This window comes from Sceloporus undulatus, chromosome 2, assembly GCF_019175285.1.
Source record: "Sceloporus undulatus isolate JIND9_A2432 ecotype Alabama chromosome 2, SceUnd_v1.1, whole genome shotgun sequence".
Classification (NCBI taxonomy): domain Eukaryota; kingdom Metazoa; phylum Chordata; class Lepidosauria; order Squamata; family Phrynosomatidae; genus Sceloporus; species Sceloporus undulatus.
In genome coordinates, this window is record NC_056523.1 from 300916545 (window position 1) to 300939206 (window position 22662).

The 22662-nt window shown below is 40.6% G+C and overlaps 1 protein-coding gene across 2 annotated transcripts in view; it reads left to right on the forward strand.

Annotated features, from left to right (window-relative positions):
• The first annotated feature begins 2933 nt into the window (after positions 1–2933).
• PLPP1 (phospholipid phosphatase 1) overlaps positions 2934–22662 on the forward strand; it is a 113045-nt gene continuing 93316 nt past the window's right edge. For both annotated transcript variants that reach the window (XM_042453817.1, XM_042453818.1), the window contains exon 1: positions 2934–3153. In XM_042453817.1, coding sequence (XP_042309751.1) covers positions 3096–3153 — 58 coding nt within the window. In that variant the 5' untranslated portion in view covers positions 2934–3095. The remainder of the gene's footprint in view (positions 3154–22662) is intronic.

Here is a 22662-nt window from a genome sequence, read left to right on the forward strand (position 1 = left end):
GTGTATATGCATATAGAGATAACGGAAAAGAGTAACATTTACAGTGTTTTCATTCTAGAAAGCAGAATTTAAGTCAAAACATGTTTATTGCCTTCTTGTTGGCTTCAACATCTGGCAGCCCTATGAGTGAGGGACCTCTGAAGTGTCCCAGTCAATAATAGGTGAGCTCTGTTTTTGGAAACTCAGGGATGTGGCTTCCTTGATGGAATCAATCCATTTGTAATGTGGTCCTCCTCTGTTCAACTCCACCAGGTTTTATAATTTTTTCTAGTGGTTGTGTTGTCTAATGATAGACCCAAAGTATGATAGTTGGGTCATTTCAGCTTGTAGGAAGAACTTGGGTTCAATTAGCTCTTTGACCCATTTATTTGTCTGTCTGACAGTCTAAGGTATCTAAACACCTCTCTTTCAGCACTATATCTCACATGAGTTAATTTCCTTCCTGTAATCTTTCTTCAATGTCCAGCTTTCACAACTGTACATATAAATACAAAATACAAAAATTTTGGTATCTATGTAATTGTATATCTTTACATTTGAGGATCCTGCCTAGTTCCACTATTGCTATAGCAAGTACAGTACATATTGCTGCCCCTTCAAATCATAGTTTTCTGATTTCTTGACTGCAGTCTCCATTGTGATTGGTGACTGAGCCAAGGTACAGAAATATTTAATTAATTAATAATTAATTACCCACTTTATAGAAATACAGATCATCCATGGTCATTATATTTGCTTTCTCAACATTCAGCTGTAACATAGATTTTGCATCTTCCCTTTTGACTTTCATAAACAGTTGTTTGAAATCATTGCTATTATTCACTGTCTGCAGTTTAAGATTGTGTATCTTAAACTGTTGATTTTCTTTTCCTCATTTTGGAGGGAACGTAGCGGAAAAAACAAAAACTGGTATCCCTAATCAATCAAATATTAAAAACAGATCTTGCAGCACCTACAAGGCAACAGATTTTATAATGGAATAGGCTTTAACAAACTGAGTCACTGTAGAATGATGCATGAAGTGTAATTCTTCTTAGAATATCTGAGTTGGAAGAGACCATGAGGACCTTCCAGTGCAACCCCATGTCAAGTAGGAATACACAATCAAAGCAACTCTGACAGATGGTCATCTACCCTTCTGTAATAGGAGGAGACTCCACCACACTCCAAGGAAGTGTATGGACAGTATGCTAGACAGTAACACACACACACACACACACACACGGGTACAGAGGGGGAAAGGTGTACACATTTATGTGCCAATTTAAGATGACAATGTCTGCAACTGATAATTGGGATGCTAGTCCTCAAGAATCCATGCCATAATAAATGTTAGGCTACAATCCAGTTAATTAATAGTAAGTAATGATCACTTGGAGAGGTCTGCAGGTACCATGGGCTGCCAAAAAGAGAAATATGAGAGCAAATCAAGCCTGAATTCTCCCTAGAAGCCAAGATGGCAGATGTTCAAAACACACTTTAAGAATAATCCAATTTGAGGCTACTTTAACTGCCCCATTCAATGCTAGGGAATGCTGGGAACTGTCGTTCTGCGAGACATTTGGCCTTCTCTGTCAGAGAGCTCTGGTGCCACAATAAACTGCAGGACAATTAAAGCAGTCTCAAACTGGATGATTTCTGCAGTGTCTTTTGGACCTAAGCTGAAAGTGCACTTTGTACATTTCATGAGAAGACATGACTTATTAAAAAGGGCAGTTATGCTTTTATGATAGGTAAAGAGGAAGGATCGTATTACAGATTGATCTGACTCAGTCAAGGTTTTCAAAGAAGTAGCCTTGTTAGTCTCTTGCAGCCTAAAAAGGAGGAAGGGAAGTGGATGTAGCAGTGCCAGTTCCTTTAAGACTGTTTTTTATGTTAGCATGAGCTTTTGTGGGTATCAATCCACTTCTTTAAATGAAGTACAGAGGGATATTAAAGCTTCACGTTATGAAGCCATTGTTTTTCTTCATACCTCTGCTAATGAGACTGAAATTTGTGATAATGCAGCAATCGCCACAAAGCACAATAAAATTCAATCCAGTTGTTTCGCTTTGTAGTCTTCCTTTGTAATTCCCTCATTCATGTCCTGGAAAAGGAGGACATCTGGTCAGCCTGTCCCAAACAGTCCCCGTCCCAAGCATTTCCGATAATGGAGGCTCAACTGTATTGTAATTGTTGTTGTATGCTTTCAAGTAGTTTCCAACATATGACAACCTTAAGGCCAACCTTAGAGCCAGTGTGGTATAGTAGTTTGAGTGCTGGGTTCCGGAGACCAGGGTTCAAATCCCCACTCAGCTATGATAACCCACTGGGTGACTGTGGGAGAATCATACTCTCATCATCCAAAACAAACCAGGATGAAACAATGGCTCCCTCAACCTTTATTAGCCTAGTGGTCCCCAAACTGTGCCCTTTAAAGGCTTTTGGACTTCAGCTCCCAGAAGCCTCAGCCATGTGGGCCAATAGCCTAGGATTCTGGGAGATGAAGTCCCAAAAAAATCCCTTAAAGGGCACAGTCTGGGTACCACTCGAAAGCTTGATGCAATTCCTCCAAAATGGCGCATCCTCAGAGGCACGTGACCGTTTCCGGAAAGCAGAGAGGGGAAAAAAGAAGGCAGTTGCGCATGCGCACTACTGTATTGTGCGCTAGTTAACAGCGAGGAACGAAGAAAAAGGATACAGTAGTTGGAGAGACCTCTTAGAGAGAGAGAGAGAGAGAGGGGCGTGGCTAGAGGGAGAGGCGGGGACTCATGGAATAGAACGCTTTGATTGGTTCTGCCGCGTCCGATGAGGGAAGGGAGGGAGAGGGAGGAGGGAGAGGAGGGCGGAGCTAACGTTCTGCGAGAGAAGCGAAGGTGGTTTGTGATTGGAGAATGCGGCCGGCGCGCGAGCGAGAGTGGGCGGGGCCTCGCCTCGGCCTATAAAAGTCCCGCCCGCACCTGCGCGCGAGCCGCGTTCGCCGAGGCGCCCGGAGAGTGGGGCGGTACTTCAGCTTTCTTCTCGTCAGCTGGATGCGGCTGAGGCCGGGCTGAGAGCCCAGCGCGGTCCTCACGGAGGCCCAGGGTCCGGAGCCCGGCGGCGGCGGCGGCGCGACCATGTTTGACAAGACGCGGCTCCCTTATGTGGCTCTGGACGTGATCTGCGTGATCCTGGGTAGGTCTCTGGGGCTGCGGAGGAGGGGGAGAAGGGAGGTCGACAGCCCCGGGAGGAGGAGGAGGAGGAGGAGGATGCTACTCCGTCCTGACGCCGCTGCTTCGCTGCCCGCTTCTTTCCCAGGCTGCTCCTGCTGCTGCTGCTGCTGCGGAGACATGGCTGTAGACCTGCTTTTAGGAAGAGCCCGGCAGCAACCGCTTATGAACGTGCCTCTACCTGAGCAAAAGAAGAGGCATAAATGCATACTGTATTGGCTTCTGTGTGTGGTATTTACGCACACACACACACACACACACACACACGTGCCTATGAAATGCCTGCGTGTGTGGTGTATACAGAGGGCCCTCCGTACCCCTGGCCCACGGATTCAACATGTTCCATATATATATATAGAGAGAGAGAGAGAGAGAGAGAGAGATAAAAATGGGGGTGCCCTTTATAATGGCAAAAATCAAGGTTTGCTCTTTGAAATTTATACATATGTACATATATACACATCCACGCACATATATATCCATATATATACACATTTATATACACACATACACAAACACACACATATATAGACACATTTATATACACACATACATGCAACATACATATATATACATAGACAAACACACATATATAGACACATTTATATACATACATACGTGCACACATATATATATGCGTAAATATTACATATAATTTTTATATACAGTATGTGTGTATATATATATTTATCTGTGTAGATATAAATTTATACATATATGTGTGTGTATAAATGTGTGTCTGTGTATACAAATGTATATATACAGTGGAACAGATGAATGGACTCTATTAAGCAGGTCACGGGTATGAATTTGCAGGACCCAAGTGGAGCAGTGGAGGACAGGGAGTCTTGGAGATGTCTCATCCACAGGGTTGCCATGGGTCGAGATCAACTTGAGGGCAGTTAACAACAAATCTGTATATATAAAGTTTTATATGTATGTATATGTGTGTGTGTGTGTGTGTGTGTATATATATATATATATATCAGAGAGGAACACTTGATTTTGCCACTATTTTTTATAAATAAAGGACACCCCTATTTTATGACATTGAATAGGAGTTGAGCATCCAAGAGGGTGTGAACTGCAAACCCAGCTCTTTCTTACGGGGGTGCATCTGCCCTGTGGAAATAATGCAGTTTGACACCATAGTCTTGGATTCCACAGTTTGACACTGCTTTAATGTAGAGTGACCAGATGGTTCTCACCGCGAAGGAAGATGAGGCAGGGCAAAATGTAGGATGCTTAAGACAAAAATGTATGGCATGACCCAATAAAAGCTGAAAGCACCCCTATAAATGTAAGCTCATGCTTCTTAGTTATGCTCAGTAATGGAGGATGCTTCAAAATTCTTTCTGAACAGAAGAGGGAAATGTAGGCCATGTCCTGGAAAAGGAGGATGGCTGGTTACCCTGAACGGTCAAGATGAAGGGCCAGTTTGGCTTCGTCTCCACCCTTAGCTAGTCTTGCCAGGTTTTCAAAATAGCAATAAAGGGAGGACAGTCACGGTGACCAGATGTCCTAATGCCAAAGGAAAAGAAGGCAAATAAAACGTAGGACACTGCAGAAAAATGTAAACCAGGGCCAAATATAAAGCTAAAAACACTCCTATAAATGTATCTTCATGGTTCTTAGTCATGTTCAATCATGGAGGACATTTTGAAATTTCTCCTGGAAGTGAAGGCTGAAATGTAGGGCATCTCCTGGGAAAGGAGGACGTCTGGTCACTGGCATGCACAGAAACAAAACCCAGTGGATACCAAGCGCCCACTGTATACATATGTGATTTGTGTGTCTGGGGCAGCCTGGCTTCCCTTGCATTTTGACAGCCTTGTCTTCTGCTTTTACTACTTAAAGCCAAGGCTTTAAGAAGGGTTTGCAAAAACACTGTTCTTCATCTTGTGCCTTCCTGTCTTACATGCTGTACATCACATTTGACTATTGCTGCTTCTTTCTCTCCACCCACCCACTCACCTAGTGGAAAAGACTTGGAGATAAACCCCTTCCCACTCCATCACTCCTAGTTTTACCTGGAGAAACTTGGTCACTGTGTTTCTTTTGTCTAACAATAAAAAAGATTGTCTGGAGTTGGCTAATGCAAGAATTTGCATCAGTGTCTGGGTTATTGTGAGCATCACGAGAAACCCATCTTGGTACACTGATGAGGCTGCATCCACATTACAGAAATAATCCAGGTTGACACTGTTTTAACTGCCATGGCTTAATGCTATGGAATTCTGGGAACTGTAAATTTGTGAGACATTTATTTAGGCTTCTCTTGTCAGAGAGCTCTGGTGCCACAATAAACTATAATTCCCAGATTTCCATAGCATTGAGCCATGACAGTTAAAATGGTGTCAACCTGCATTATTTCTGCAGTGTGGGCACTGCCTGAGAGAGTAAGTGGAAGGGCACTGGAAAGACTTCGTGTCATGAATCTGAGGTCCAGTGGAAAGCTGATAATTTCATTTTTTTCTCATCAAGTTTGTGTTTTAAGAATAAGGATGGGTAGTTCATCAGAGTGTCTACTGATAATCAGTACTGTTATACTAGATTTCTTTAATGAATTTCTTCTCACTTAAGGTAGCAAGAAGTAGATCTTCTGTTTTGGTCTCAGTGCATGGAAATTCAGTTCTAGCGTTAATTTAAGGAAGAAACATTTTTTGGCCATATGTGGAATCATCACATTTTAAGCACCTGTAATTGCTATATGAAACCAAGTGCATATCATCAGTGTAGTGCACAGTCTTTCAAAAGGGATTAGATTTCTCTCTCCATACTTATAGCATGATCATATGCAGTTGTATGTTATAGGGATTTGGAAATCCTTGTGACAAAGCATCTGGCTTTGGAATGTGTTTATTTAGTGTGATAGATATAATATTGGAAAAATAAGTTCCTTTACATGTAGCTAAATGTCTGTAAGCATTATTTGGGAAAATGGCATCTTATGGATGGTGATTCAGCATCCTTTGTTAGGACGATCTGTTAGTTGCTGGGATTGATTAAGTTACAGTATATATTTTTCCTTTAGCTCAGCTACTCACCATTTAATAACTAGGAATATAATCAGTTACCAGTAGCCATAGATAATTGGTAATTGGCCTTGAATTAAGGTACTTAAAGCAGTTGAAAACTTGCCACAGTATGAAATAATTTCTTGCCATGTAAATGCTGGTGCTTATTCAAGGTAACATAAAACTTGGAGTTAAGTATTACCTTATATTGGTATCCTTTCTAATTCTGGCAAGTAGAACATTGAGAGGCAACAGGCCAATCTCAATGTAAAAAAAAAAACTATGTGAAAAACTGTTTTATATCTTGAATGACTGAAAAATCAGTATAAAGGAACTGGGAGGAGCTAGTATCCTTTTTTGTGGGTTGCTCTTACAAAACACATACCATTTCTGGAACTCCTTTAGAAGCTGAAGAGCTGGGAAGGAAGACTGATCTGTGAATTAGTGGTCTTAGGCTACTTTGCCTTTGACTAGCTGGTTTTACTCTAGTCACCCATTGTTCCATCTATGAAATGTGGAGACCATCAGTACTTTGGTTAATGGTGGCTAATCAAAGGTGGCAATTGGGAGGCTATTCAAAGGACCGCTTCTGGTAACAGTGTAAACATTTTGCCTGAGGGCAGGAACCGTCTAATTAAAAATAATAATTGTAAGCCGCTCTGATAGCCTTTAGGGCTGAAGAGCGGGGTATAAATACCATAATAATAATAATAATAATAATAATAATAATAATAATATGCTAATTTTTTTATATAACATACCTTGATTCTGATTTAATCTACAGGTGTTATAATTGAACTTATTAAGAGTTGAAATTCAGTAGTTTCACATTTAAATTGCCATTGAAATCCCATGAAAGATGTCAGCAGTAAGGACGAAACAACATTTCCAGAAGCAAAACTGGAGTCTTTTCTGCTATCACTTGAAATATCTCTTAGGGCACTCAGTCAGCTTTGAATTAGTGCTGTAGTCACATGGCATTATGTGACATAAAAATGGAAGGTGGTAGATATTACAGATGTATAGATAGTGAGGATTGGGTGTATTTAGAGAGAGGCAGAGCTATAGAGAGGCAGAAACTCCAGTTGCTATGCTAAGGTGAGATGATGTACTACATACCAGTTTTGACAAAACTGGACTTGAGGAGAAAATAGACTCAGAACATGTAGTTGCTGTTTGTTAGGGAAAGGTAAAAAAATTGCTACAGGATGTGATTGGGCCAATATATTCTGTTGTTTGCAATACAGGGCAAGATGGAGTCTTTCTGCCTACCTATAGGTGGGTGATTGGAGTGGCAACTGTATCTTTTTCCTTTTGACAGGTTACCATTACATGTCCTGAGGGCTGCAGCCTAGTTTATGGTCTCCAGAATATCCACAGCACAGAAGCCTGTACTTCAGTGGAGATAGAATCATAGAGTTGGAAGAGACCTCAGGGTGATTCAGTCCAACCCCCTGCCATGCAGGAACACAAAAATCAAAACATCCCCGTCAGATGGCCATCCAGCCTCTTTTTAAAAACCTCCAAAGAAGGAGTCTCCACTACACTCCAAGGGAGTGTGTTCCACTGTTGAACAGCTCTCACTGTTGGGATGAATGATAACTGGGTCTGTACAGTTTGGTGATCTGTGTTAGAGGTTCAGCTGTGGTGCTAAGTAGAACTGAAGATAGCCCAGGCGAAGTGAGGCAACTCTTTCAGGCAGCAAATCCTGGGGCTGGAAGCAAGCTTCCTTGCTGTTCTCATGAACTCTCTGACTGTTTCCCTCAGCTGTGGACAGAGCAGCATGTGCCACACAATGATTGGAATCTTGTAATAGAGAGCATAATGTAAACATTCTGCAGATAGAACAGAGTTGTTTCTCCTCTCATCCCCACCCCTGAACTCACTGTTTAGTTCTTGCACCCTTCCCACATGGCAGTTCAGTGGCTGGTTGAACAAAACAGACCTACATCCAGCTACTGGGGCCATAGTGCAGTCCTGTAGAAACTGTTGGCCCCAGGTGTAATAAAGCAATGAGGAAATATTTTTCCCCAAGTTCCTGTCAATGACTCTTAAGTTACTAGCTTCCTCATTAGGCTGATGAAACTGTTCTGATATTAGATTTACATTCGGGTTTAATTATGATATTCACTTCCAAAGCTGTGAGTAATTTACCTTCCACTCTATTCCAGATTGCTTATCCACTTCTTGTCTCACTGAAACAGCATGATTGAAATTTCATTATTGGGACCCAAACCACACTTTACACTCAAATGCATGCAATTGTGCCTGATGGCCTTTTCTGATGTGGGGAATATAGAAGCTGTGCCCCAAATGGAGTTCCCTGAGGAAGAGCCTTCTCTGCAATATTTGTATTTGTTCCCTCCTTCAAAGTTTTTAATAGGGAAGAAACATTTGGGGGATACTGGAGGGAAAGAAAGGTTTACGGTTACGGTAAATGTTCCTTTTGTTTCTCACTGGCTCTTATCCAAGTGCTTTTCCTTAGCTAGCATAATTCTGTAGAAATTCCCATACAGTAGTAGTACAGTGCTAGGCACTGGACCCTCCCAGACCACTGGATCCTACATCATGCCACAACACTGCTGCATTTCAGCAGTGCAGTAACAACATAGACCCTGTTTTTTGGATGTTTTTTTTTAAATGCAAAAGTGCTGCCATGCCACAGAAATTTTGTGGTACAGTGGCTGGAAGAAGCCATGTCTTCCTTTAAGAACAAGGTGCAAGCTCCATGTATGCAGCATATAAAAGAGGTGCTGCAACTACACCACCAGATTTCAGCATCTGGGACTGAAGTACCTGGGGAGAAAAAAGGGAATGTGAGGGCTGCATGTGACCACATGGTGTATATTATCAACCCTTGCTGAGATACATCAGAGTATTTGAAAGTCCCAACCAGTTGCTGTCAAATAATGGAATCTCATGTTGTCCTCTAAATTGAACACAACACACTTTAAAAGGTCTTGAAAAGTCTGTGGGAAAAATACAATGTAGTGACTTGAGTTATGAAACTTGAAAAATATAAGTAAAGTTATGGATCAAATGAAAAATTGGGTGTGATGTAGTTACAGTTTGCTCTTTGTACTTCTGTACATTTCTGCTTAGTATTCTTTGAGTATTTTGTTGCCCAAAGAGGGCAAAAAGATGCTCACTCACATTTCATGTACAGAAATAAAAAAGACTGGCAATTGATTCTTACTTTAACCCTTGCAATGAGGTTGGGGTTTATACTGCACTTCAGTCTTAAATCTTCCTTCCTTCCTTCCTTCCTTTCTAGAATGCCTTTCCCACAAGGTGGAATTAAAAAGATTACAATTAAAAACATGCAAAGGGTCAACATCAAAACCAAATTAAACTATTAAAAAGATTTTTAGAACTGAAACAATTTAGACCTTTTGTTAAAAGCCCCCAGTTCTAAAAGCTTGAGTAAATAAAAATGTCTTTATCTGCCTATGGAAAAAAAATTGGGGAGGGGGAGCATTTTAGCCTTGCTAGGGAGGAAATTCTAAAGTCTAGGAGTGGCTGCTGAGAAAGTCTCTTTCATGTTCCCAAAAGGACCTCCCTGGTGGATCTCAGAGTCCGGGCAGGCTTGCGTAGGGAGATATGGTTTGTCAGATAGCCTGGACCCAAACTATATATGGCATTAAAGGTCATAGCCAGCACCTTAAATTGTGCCTGAAAACACAACTGGCAGCTAGTCAAGCTGTTAAGAGCAGGGGAATTAATCGTATGATCCCTGTAATCTGCCTCAGTTAACACTAGCTGCAGTTCTTTGTATCAACAGATGTTTCTAAACACTCTTCAAAGGCAGCCCCATGTAGAGCGCATTAAGTACTCCTGATGGAATGTAACCTGGGCATTCACTGTGGCCAGATCAGTTGGCATGTAACCTTTTAAGTATGCAAAAGCACTCCTGGCCACTGCAGAAACCTGGATCTCAAAGTTCAAGGCTGTTAGAAATACTCCCAAACTAAGAACCTGCATCTTCAGAAGGAATGTAACCCCATTGAGACAGGCTGAATCCCTGTTCCCTGATCTTCAAGACAGCAGTCTCATTTAGTGGGTGAAGGACGAATTCTGTAGAACAGTTCAGACCTTCCCAGGAATGGAACGCAGTAGTGGTTGGTGGCTACCAAGACAGTGATGTGGTGAATCTACTGTACAGTTGGTCTTACATTTTTGAGAGGGATCCGTTCGGGACACCCCCCCCCCATAAAAACGAAGGCTCACGCATATTCAAGCCCCATAGGCTTGAATGGGGCACGGCCCATGCACTGGGCTCGCACCTCATTCAAAATGGTGGATGTTGTTCCTCCACGGATTTTCGAGGTCGTGAATCTCAGATCCACAAGTTAGGATGGGTGGCTGTAGTCTGAATTTTAAAGGAGCTGTCCAAGGTATTGAACTTCTTTTGGAGATACAATTCAGCACCATAGATTATCTTTTTAGAAATATAGACTAAAACTTAGTGGATTCACTGCCCTACTGATATGGAGGCCAGCAAGCCCCATTGCAGAAAGCAAGGATTTTGGGACGAACAGGTTCTGTGTGTGTGTATAACATTGGTACTTCCTAACACCTGTTGCAGAGGCACTTCTCTTGCTTTGTCTAATGGTAGATCTGAGCTTGCTGTTTGAGGTAATACACAAGCTGGGTTTGATGGACTTCTTTGTGGGCTTTGGTAGACTTTGGCCTAATACTGTATGTAAGTGGGAACAACATCTCTGTTAACTTGTTAATCATAAATGTATGCATGGTACCATTTCTCATGAAAACCCAAGGAGGATAAACCTCAGAGATAGGATTTGCTGCCCTTTTGAGCCTTCATAGGTACACCAAATGATAGAATTAAAAATCTACTTATAGAACATGAGTTAGTATGAACACTTATCAATGGCTAGGTGAACTTCTGTTGCTTTGGCCAAGAGGTAGAAACTAAGCTTGTTGTTCGTAGCGTTATCATTTATCCTCTGGCAGGGCTTTGCCTAGAACCTACCCAGCCAGCACAAGTCCAGCAACTGCAGTACTTTCCAGAATTGTATTTCCATGCTGGGAAAAAAACTACATCTGTTAAGGCATAGGGTCAATGCCTGGAAGGAAGCAACTTTAGATCTACTGCCACTCCCTTCTGCTCAGTATAACATGGATAACTCTGTGCCTTTCCTGTTGTGCTGCCAAATGCCAGATCTTGGAAAAATTATTGGGGGGGGGGGGCGGGAAGAACTGATTTCCCAGAATCCCACCGCCAGCATGTCTAATCTGTGCTGCCTGTAGGATTCTGGGAATTATGTTAAAAAAAGAGGGTTTTTCCCCCAAGTTTTGTCAAATGCTGAAAGTCTTCATTATTCTTGGATCTGTTCCTAGCTGCATTGTACTGTTTCAGACAAGAGAGAAACCATAAACAAACTTTCCAGGAACTCTTTTAAGGAAATAAATAGGAAAGGTTGATTGATTTTTGTACCTTGAGGATGGAGGTATTGTTCTTGGTTTGGAAGGGGGGGTAGTAAATACTTTCTAAATAAGATGGTATTAGATGCTGACCTTTCTTGTAGAAATAAACTAATTTACAAGTCTTTAAAAAATAACCTTTTTGGTTTAAAATTATATATATTCAGCCCTGCCTGTGATTTAGTACTCCTGGCAAGAACAGTGTTTGGGGAGAGCATTACCTTTGTATAACATAAAGGCAGTCTGCTGCACTCAGAGACTTTTTCTTTTTCTTCTGCCTCAATTTCTAAGCTATATGTTAAGAATTTGGTTTGTTTAACAATTTGGTTTTGAGTGTGTCTCTAGTTATTACTTTTGGCAAGGAAAAAAGGACAGTTTAAACTGAAGTCAAATCTTATCTCATGATCAGCTATTATAGCTTTTGCATGAAGAGTTACACATTTTGACTTAAATTATGTTTGAAGGCCTTGTAGGTTTTATCCCCTACTGTCGATGCATTAAATTTTAAAGATTTACAACTGGGGTCCTGTTTCTGCCATATTGTATAGACACATGGTCAGAGAATCATGTTGGTATCATCAGGGGAAACCTAAAGAGAGGGCCAACAGACTGAGACTTGACCATTTGAGGTTTCAACCAACAAAGGTAAAACATTTTTCTTCAAAAATTTGACTACATTTGGCATGTTTTACCAAACAGCACATGTTTTCTAATGCAAAAGCATAGAGAGCTTCTTTAGAAATTCAGTACTCTTTGCCTCGCAGAGGAGCTTGCAGTTTCACAAAGGACAGAGTAAACTTGTGTGTCTAGAGGAACATGTCTTTTTGTCTTGGTAAAGGTAGGTAAAGATAGTCCTTTGATATGAATGTCTAGTTGTAGCCAACTGTAAGGGGCAGTGCTCATTTCTGTTACTAAGCCAAAGAGCCAGCGTTGTCTGAAGACTACTCCAGTGGTCATGTGACCAGCATGACTGCAATGAACGCTGTTAACTTCCTACCAAAGTGGTACCTATTTATCTACTTGCATTTGCATGCTTTTGAATGGCTGGATTGGCAGAAACTGGAACTAGTGACAGGAGATCACCCCACCATGCAGCACTTGGGCCTCGAACTGCCAAACAGAATTGGCATCTTAACCACTAAGCCACCATATCCCTTTGGCTTGCTAGTGGAACTTAAATTTTATTTCCTGGAGTACCCACCTGGCCAGAAGGAGGAGAGGCCTGCATGCATGAATGTCCCTTTACGCCACCTGAACTGAGAACAGCTGCATTTTGACAAAATGCAGGCTTGTGACAAAACATGGTCATAATTTTTCTCGTGTATGATTTTCAACACCTTTGCTTGATGTAGAAGCCAGTGGAGCTTTAAAAGCTTAAATTATGTATTTTGTGCATTTTGGTTGGCCCAATACAGGTATCACTGTTTTGTGGATTTAGATGTTATTGTATGTTGGTATATAAATACATGTATACCTCTTATAGCCATTCCAGGCAGCAAGGAGAAAGGAATTGGATGTAGATGCAACTGAAGCAGATCTTGAAAGCAAATGATAGAATGAGTTAGTAACAGCTGAATTAGGAATGCTCTTACATTGGCTTAACAATACGGGGAGTACAACATTTCTTTGCCTCTGATTTTATATACCCTAATTTGTTAGTATTCAGTAATTCTTTCAATCATGCATATCAATCTTTGTGTGTGTCCTTGCACAATATGTATTATAAAGTATAGTGGGCTCTTGATATCCATGGGCTTGCCATCCGCCGATTTAAACATCCACTGATGGAAAGCCCCATTGAATTCAATGGACGTGCATGTTGTGTCCACCATTGAGCACAGTGGAACTTGAGGTCCTGCGGTTTTTTTAATCGAGTTGGGGGTGGGTGAAGTCGAACTGATCCCCTGCAGATATGAAGGGCAGACTGCACACTTAGAAAAGTGTAAAGTGATAAATTATTGTTAATAAGACATCTGATTCCTTCTTGTAGGAAATCAGCCCATATAGACCAAATCTGATGGTACAGTGCGCCCGCGTTATATGCGGATTCCAGCATATGCTGGAAGCCGCGATGGAAGTAAGAGAGGTGCATGACAGAAGGAAACAATGGTGTGCGCTCCCGTGGCGTGCGCACCACTTCTGCGCCTCCACTGCCACATGCCCCATTCATTTGAATGAAGTTTGAGCATCCGCGTTTTTCCTTTATGCGAGGGGGTCCAGAATGGATCCCCACGTAAGGGCGGACATATATTGAATATATGGTGGAGAACCTTTGAAACATGGGGACTAATTTGTAAAATTATAAATAAAACTCAAGTACTTTTTGACTTGTAGGACCAATTTAAATAATGACCGTTCAATATCAAGCTTATGTAATATTCTGAAGAACTGCAAGATGATTGATCTGGTAAACTAGATTTAGTGCTGTCAAACTGGGATTTGGCAGTTGTGTCCAGCATGTTGTTGCATGAATTAATTCACAGAAGGTGGTACATGAAATGGTCACAGACAACTCAGCTTGTTTTGTTTTGCTTGTTTCCTAGTAGGTGTTCTTAAAATACTAATTCATTTAGCAATAGGTTGCACTTAAAGTTCAGTGCTGGCATAGGGAACGGTGTTTTCAATAGTGATCCAGTTGGTATAGTGTCATATTTAGTAACGTGATTCACAAGCACCAAATGAGAGCTCATAAGTAGGTTGCTGCCTCTAGAGTCTTGTATTTATGGTTGTTTTTAATTAGAAAGTGAAATTCCAAGTATACTTAAATTTGCAACCTATACAACTATTAGCACTGGGGCAGCATGAATATATGTAGATTTATTTGTTTACTACTGTACTATTAATGCCCCTGTCCTAAAGCACCTTGAAATTTGACAAAGGGGAATGTAATAGAAGGAGGGAAGAAGAAGAGGGTGGGGAAGGCAATGAAAGGACGTGTGTTGGCTTTAGTTACATGTACCTATGCTTAGCGTCATTGCAGGACCAAGGTAGAAATCACGTGGGCCTCCAGATATTGGAATGCAATTAGCATATCCCATCCTTGGCTGTACTGGTTAGGACAGCTGGTAGTTTCAGTCCATTGACATTTCAAAGGCCAGAGCATTCCTGCCCCTGCTTTAGGGGATGATTGCAAGGGTTAATTGCAGAAAGCAGGTGTCCTTAACACTGACCTTTGCCAGAGGTTGTTTTGGACAGGAATGGCAACTTCAAGTTTGTGGGATCTGCTTTGTTTGCTTGTTTCCTTTATTAGAACCTTGAGATCAAAATCTCAAGCCTGGTGCAAAAATGCATACTTAGAATTAAATAATTTTAGTTGATTTTTTTTTTGAATATCAGAACGAAATAGAACTCAGTCATCACACACAATTTCTAATTTCCCAAACATTGCTTTGGTTAAATACTAAGAGTGAGAATTCTTTGCAGAACTACAGATTTCCCAGAGATTGGCCAGATCTTTATCTGCTTCTGCTCATTCCTTATTTAAGAAGACAACAGCTCTGTTCCGATAGGACTGATTTCTTCACCTTGTTAAAGTGTGGAAGAAAATTTGGATGAAAACCTCAACCCACCCTCATGCACTTGTGAAAACTGAACTGCATTTTAACTATTGTGCTTAGGATTTTGAGGGAATTTCTATTACTTGGTGAAATTACACATAGATACTTTTTGCTCGTCTTATATTCACATTTACAATGGATTTGCCATGATTAAACGCTTTAAATATAATTTCCATTTTATTTTTATGGAGGCGGATCTGCTTGCAAGAATCCCATGCATTTTATTTGTCCCAGATATTTTTTTAAAGAAAGCCTTTCAGATTTTTTTTTCCCACGTTTTTGTTGGAAGGAGGAAAGGTTAGTTTTCCATTTCCCCACCCAAACTGCCCTTTATATTTCTAATGCTAACATTTAGGAAGCCCATTACTGGAGATCTTTGCTTCTTATGAAATATGAGTACTTAGATACTTTCTGTTAAAATATTTTACTACTTAAAACATGCATTACAATTTGGTTTACGCCCCACAGTGTAATAATAACATAATTTTAAAGACAGAGCTAGTAGGATTTGGAAATGTTTCCCGTTTTGCATACTATGGAAATTCTGCCATGCCAAGGGAAGGAATGGTTCCCATTATATCCAGAAGGGTTTTCTCTTTAGTACTTAGTTTCACAGTGTGCTTTGCATGCTGGAGAAGGATACTCCAATTTCAGATAGTATTGTGCCAAGTGTGGGATTAAGCTGTGCAGTAATGCTTTTATGAAATTTGTGAAATCTTCCCCCACTTGAAAAAAAGCATGTTTTAGAGAGTAAGCATCTGTGTAATCAACCTCATTAATGTTCATACATACAGGAGTTCAAAGTCACTCACTCCTTTTAATATGCAAGAAAATAAATACCATTTATCAGCATTACAACTAAAATACCTGTATCATGAAATACTGAGCACGCTACTCAAAGATTCACCTTAGTGTTTTAACTGATGCTGATAAAAGGTATTACAGTGTGACTGCATTTCATGCGGGCATGCCATACACAGCTTTCAGCATATGCTGAAATCCATGCCAGAAGAGCCCCTCGTGCGCCCTGGAAGAACTAATGTGCCGCCACGAGCATGAGCCCCATTACTTTCAATGGGTCTCCAGCATATGCTGATTTCCCCTTAAGTGGAGAGATCTGGAATGGATCCCTGCATAAGGGGAAGCCCCACTGTATATCACTCTGCTGGACTTTTCTTAAAAGACCAGTATTGCTATCTGTGTTTTCTTTAGTTGTTCATTCAGAGTACACATGCCATTTAGGAGGAGATACATATTTTGAATAATTGGCTGAATTCACAGGATTTATGTGGAATGCAAAACTACTACACTACTGTATATGGTTTCCCAACTGGAAATCAACTTTTCAGTTGGAAAACTGTGCTTATCCTTGTCAACATTAACAGTAACCTTAGTGATGTAATATACATATCTGAACTGGAAGACTGTATTATATAGTATACAATTAAGTGTATTTTTGAAAAAAAAAAGGGAGGGGGACTTTTAGTGGCACTGTAAATAATTTTTGAGTGGTTTTAGCATTCTGTAGAGCTTTATAAAGGGACTCCCCCACCTTTCTTTTGTATTTGCAGATAGTAATGCTTTCCCTGTGGCTTTATGAAACCTTACAGCTGATTCCCCCCCCCCCCCCATAAACCTACTTGATTTCTTCAGGCCCCTAATTTAGAGGCAGCCTTTCATGGAGCCTTATTAATCCTTCTCCCACTGCTCTTTTAGATAGGACTTTTTTGCTGCATGGTAAAGTTTACATAATAATGGGAAAATAACTAATGGATTTCATGAGTATGAGCATATCTTTCATGAGCCTGTGATCAATTGCATAGAGTTGCAAAGCTGGAGAACTGGAGGAGATTGTGCATGGTCTTATTTATATAAGTGTCATAGTTCAGTGGTTCTGCAGGTGTAAGTCTCAGATTCAGTCCATAGTGACATGTGACATTGAAGCAAAGGTAAAATGCTGCATAGAATAGAATGGAATGCATCTACACTGTAGAAATAATAATAATAATAATAGGATTTATTTATATACCTCCCAATCACTGGGAATCCGAGCGGTTTACAACAGAGGGGATAATAGACGGTTTCCTGCCTGCAGGCTTACAATCTAAAAGACACGACACAAAAGGAGAAGGGAATGGTGAGGGAGGGAGGGGATCAGGTCCAGCAGTTCTTCTCTCCCTCTGAGGCCTGGACCAAGGCAGATGGACCGGAGGGAGGGCTTGTCTTCTTCCAGGCAGTCTTGGTGGAGCTAGCCTGCCTCTCTCTCCCTCAAGATGGAGGATGAAGGGAGGGCTCTTCTTCTTCCAGGCAGACAGTTGGAGCTAGCCTGCCTCTTTTTCCCTCAAGATGGTGGCTGAAGGGAGGGCTTGTCTTCTTCCAGGCAGGACTGGTGGAGCTGAGTGATCAGCGAGACTGAGGTTGCATCTACACTGTAGAAATAATGCAGTTTGACACCCCTTTAAGTGCTGTAGCTCCATCCTGTGGAATCTTGGGATTGTAGTTTTGCAAACTGGCCTTCTCTGCCAAAGAGTGCTGGTGCCTCTCAAAACCTCAAATCCCAGGATTCTGTAGAACAGGGGTAGGCAACCCTTTTGAGCTGGGGGCCAGGTTGCTGTCCCTCAGATAACTGGGGGGGCCGAAGCCAAAAAATAAATAATTAAATAATTAAAAAAATTAAATAAATAAATAAGCCGGGACAAATGTAGGACAAAATTTTCAAATGGAGGGCACTTTTTAATAAAAAATGGAGGACACGCGAAAAAAATTGCTGATTTTTTTAAAAAAAGTTAAGATAAATGCATGTTTCTGAGGCTTCTATAGACAATTGCCCCACCATGCCCCTTGCGTGAGACGCCAAAGGCCCTGGCGGCAATCAGTGGCAGGACTGGGCTAGGGCCGGTCCCAAGGCCTCGCCGGGCCGCATCCGGCCCGCGGGCCGCAGGTTGCCTACCTCTGCTGTAGAATGAAGCCATGGCAGTTAAAGTGGTGCCAAACTGCATTATTTCTACATTGTAGATGCAACCTCAGTCTCACTGATTTTGTGGTTTGTTAGGTGAGGCTTATTTACTCCCATTTCTACATAAGCTTATGACTTCTTTTTAAAATGTATGTGGTAATGTCTATATTTTTCTGGATATTTTCCCTCATAGATACTTCTGTGCATGGTTTTACTTATATACTCTCCCCCCTACTATTACTTTTATAGTAGTATAATGCAAGTACCATTTATTTAGTGTCTGTTTTTTAGTAACAAAGAATGTCCTTTTCTACAGACTTTCCCCTGGTAATGCACATTTTTCTGCATATTTCCCTGAGACAAACTGTATTGTAAATTATGGATATGGGAAGACAATATGGTCTTAGTTCACATAGGAGCTTGAGAGATAAAAATTGGGAAAATGTGGAAGAAAAAACTCCACCCTTCAGCTGATTGTATTTCTTATCTCTAATGGATCTACATAATTGGGTAGTTTAAAACACAAACTAGTTTTGAGGCATGTGTATTAAACCTATTGGTCTTTAGATTAGCTTGGCCTTAGTATCCATAAGCCTCAGCCAGGATGAATAGTGATTAGGAATAATGGGAGCTGTAGTTCAACACATCTGAAGAACCAAAAGTTTGCTATCCCCTTTTTGTGACACGTAGACCTGAGCTTGTATTTCTCTTCCTCTTGCAAAGCATCACCTGTTGACTCCTGTAGTAAAAGCTGCATTTCCCCCTAAAGCTGATTTATGTGTTGTTTTGCTTGTATCTTTATTTACGCAATATGAACTTCCTGCTTACTCTAATAGGTTGTACGGGTTAAAGTCCCACAATACTTTTAGAAGGTTGGGAGAAAACATCCCCTCCCAGTTACTCCTTATGCTTGTTGTTGTATTGGGTGCCTGATAGCATTAGCAGAAATTCTGGGCATTGCTGTTGTATTCTCTTAGATCTGGAGGTAATCATTAGCCATGAATGGAGTGGTTTCTTGTTTAACTGCAGGAAACAAACCTAAACAAAATGCTTCGGTGGTTTGTTTTTTGTAATCAGCATACAAGCTGTCTTGCCTTTGGATAGGTTTGCTGTTGGGAGGTAAAAGTTCTGTGTTTGGAGCAGCATTTCACTCCTTTCTGAAGTATCCAGCCCACCCATGTAGTCATGTTGAAGGAAACCAACAGACCTTCATTATAAACTAGTTCTGCATATTGGAGAAAAACTGAGAATGCAGCATAATGAAGTGAAAGTGCAGCTGCTTGAATTAGAATCAATTTATGGGTCACTTTGAATATTCTAATTTCTTCTAAAGAATGCAACACTGTAAGCAATAGGGTGTGGGCTGTTAAGTGAAGTGACTACACCTGTGCCTTTTTTATTTTATGTTCCATTTTCCAGGAAGCAATGGTTAGCTGCAGCTTCCTAGTGCCTTGTGCAGACAGATGGCAAGTAAAATGTACAGTATATGCCTTTTATCACTACAGAATTTCCTTCAAGGATGTTGATCTTGTTGGGAGAGAGGAGGGTATATGGCAAAAGGAAAGGAAATACATAAGCTACATAGTGTGTTAACATAACAAGATGCAGTGGCTTAGTGGTTAAGATGGCAGTTCTGATGACTGGAATATCGCAAAGTTGGCAATTTGAGGCCTGACCCAAGTGCTGCATAATGTGGTGAGCTCCTGTCACTAGTCCTGGCTTCTGCCAACTTAGTGGTTCGAAAGTATACAAATGCAAATAGATAAATAGATACCACTTCGGTGAGAACGTAACAGCATTCGTGGCTGTCATGCTGGTTACATGAATTGTCTTCGGACAACACTGGCTCTTTGGCTTAGTAACAGGGATGAAAACTGTCCCCTACAGTCAGTTACCACAAGACATTCATGTCAAGGGACTACCTTTACATTTACTTACTAACATTGATAAAATAAAGTGAATTTTAAAATGGTTTTATAGATTAATCAATGAACAGTTGCTAAAGGGAGTAATATATAAGCTGAAACAACTTATTTAGTATCTCATGGGGAAGGGGGAGGAGAAGGGAAGGGAAAGGATGGGGGGAAGGGAAGGGAAGGCGGGCCAAGCCTCCCTCTCTGATCCCCTGTCACCAGGAGACCCCACCATCCTCTCACCTGCAACAGAGCCAGCTCTGCTCAGAGGTGCCCCAGCCATCCCATCGCACCATCACTGGCTTTCCTCCCTTAGAATATCTCTGCTCTTTTTTTGTTGCCAGATCTTGTAGTGAAGCCTCAGCACTGGTATTTTTGAGGGCAGGCAGGAATGATGGAGGAGGAACTGATTTCACTCCAAAATGACAATGAGTTGAGGCCAAATTTCAAAAAACCATATGAAGATTTTTGGTTACACACATATACATACAGACAGACACATTCTTCTTGCTACTCTGACCTGTGAAAGTCAAGAGGAACTTTATTGCCTTCCCAACGTCATATTTAGTACTGTGAAGTTTCAGTGCAGTCACTCAACATCTTTCCAAGCAAAGAAAGACATTGAAAAGAAGTGAACATAGGGATCTAAGACTTCTTCTTAGTGGCTACCAGCCTGATGCTGAAAAACTAATATCCCTGCACCATCCATCCCATGGCTCACTTATCCCATAAAAACTATGAGTTTATTTTATTTATTACATTTGTACTGCTGCCTTTCTCCCAGAAAGGGACCCAAAGTATCTCACAGGTTAAAATAAATAAATAAATTCAGAAACATTACAATAAAAACATAAAAGATTTAAAATTATCTAAAAACCATATAAAAGCACATAAAATATACAAAAGACAATGTTTTACAGATGGGACATGAATTAATTTTTTTTAAGTTGATAAAAACATTAAATTGCTTTACCAAGTTATGTTTTATCTGTGAAATACATATGCTTCTTTAACTTTATCGTGCTAGATTGGTTGTTTTGAATTTTCAGTAGAACAGTAGACCTAATATCAAGAAATAGGTGTTAGGGGGGTGCTAAGGTTGTCAATCAAGAAACAAGGGGGCAGCAGCCCGAAAAAGTTTGAGAACCACTGAGCTAACCTTTCTTGCTCCTTTTGCTTTGTTTAACATCTAGCTTAATAAGAATTTTAGAGAACCTGCGATGTTGCACACAATTTTGTGACTTGTTTTCTTGACATAATAAGGATGTTGCCCTAACATAGATTTTTATTTATTTTTTACTTGTGGCTAATATGACTGTTTATTATGCTTGGTTTTTTTTTTAAAAATTCTGCCTCTACCTTGGTGTTGTCTTATACACTAACTCCTCCTCTTTTGCTTTCTGATTTGTTTACCAGCAGAATTTTTCTGAAACCAATGCTGTCTTTGTATTTTGACACAATAAAAGCAAATTTGGTGGACACTCTGTTGCCAGAGCCTGATGTTGTTCCTGACAGATATCATTTATTGCTTTTGTTTGTTCCTCGAACCCCAGATCTTTTTAATGGCCAAGGATACCAGCTCTGCTCTGTCTGCTGCAATCTCATGCAGCTGCATGCAAATTCTCCTAACTCCAGTCATAGACCCATTGAGAGAAAATTTCCCTGAGCCCTTTGTACTTTGTTTTCAACCCTTGAAAAATGCTGACTATTAATCAGGCTTGTGATTTCAAAAATTACAGCATGAATCAGTGGAGTACTTGTTGCATTTGCAAAAGATTATCAGTGGGCATCTTTTTAATCAGTCATATTGAGCTATCTTTGCAATGTGCCATGCTTCTTTCACGGTTTAACATTCTTAACTGAAATGTTTTCCTAAACAGGCTAATGAAAAAACCTAACTGTGCAGACTATTTTTTTATTGCCAAGGGAAGCACATTTTTCACTTCTGCAGATATTAACACTTTGGCACTCCTTTTCCCGTGGACATCCGTGTTTTATATTGAGGATTTCCTGTGGGCTTCCCCTCCCTTCCCTTTAACCTTTTCAGCCAGAACAATTGGTTCTAACATTGTGAAAGAATGCAAGCAGTATTCTCTTTACTTAATTGATTGAGTAGACAGTGTGAACAGCATGACTCTCAATGTCACATGACAGAGAGCATGAGCAAGAGGTTGCTATTATGCTTATGCCCTCTGGGCTTTTCTCTGGACATAGGGGTGGCTACTCTGGGAACAAGGATGTTGGAAGACAGTGGTATTTGCTCTGATCATGCACAGCTGCTGTTATTCTATACTCACAGGAACTGCTTCAAACGGGGATGAAACTTCATATTTGTGTCAGGCTGAAACATTTTGAAATATCTTCATGTAGTTTATTTGTTTTTAAAATGTTGTCACTCTCAACGTTTCACATTTCTTAATTTTCTTACACAGGGCCAAAGAAAACTCAGATTTAAAAGAATAAACAAACCAACCAAGAGTATCAAGTTTTTAAAAATTATATGAAGAAATGTCAAAATGTTTTATTCTAAACACACACATGACCTTTTTATTCCTGATTCAATGTGTAATAGTTCCCGTGACTCCA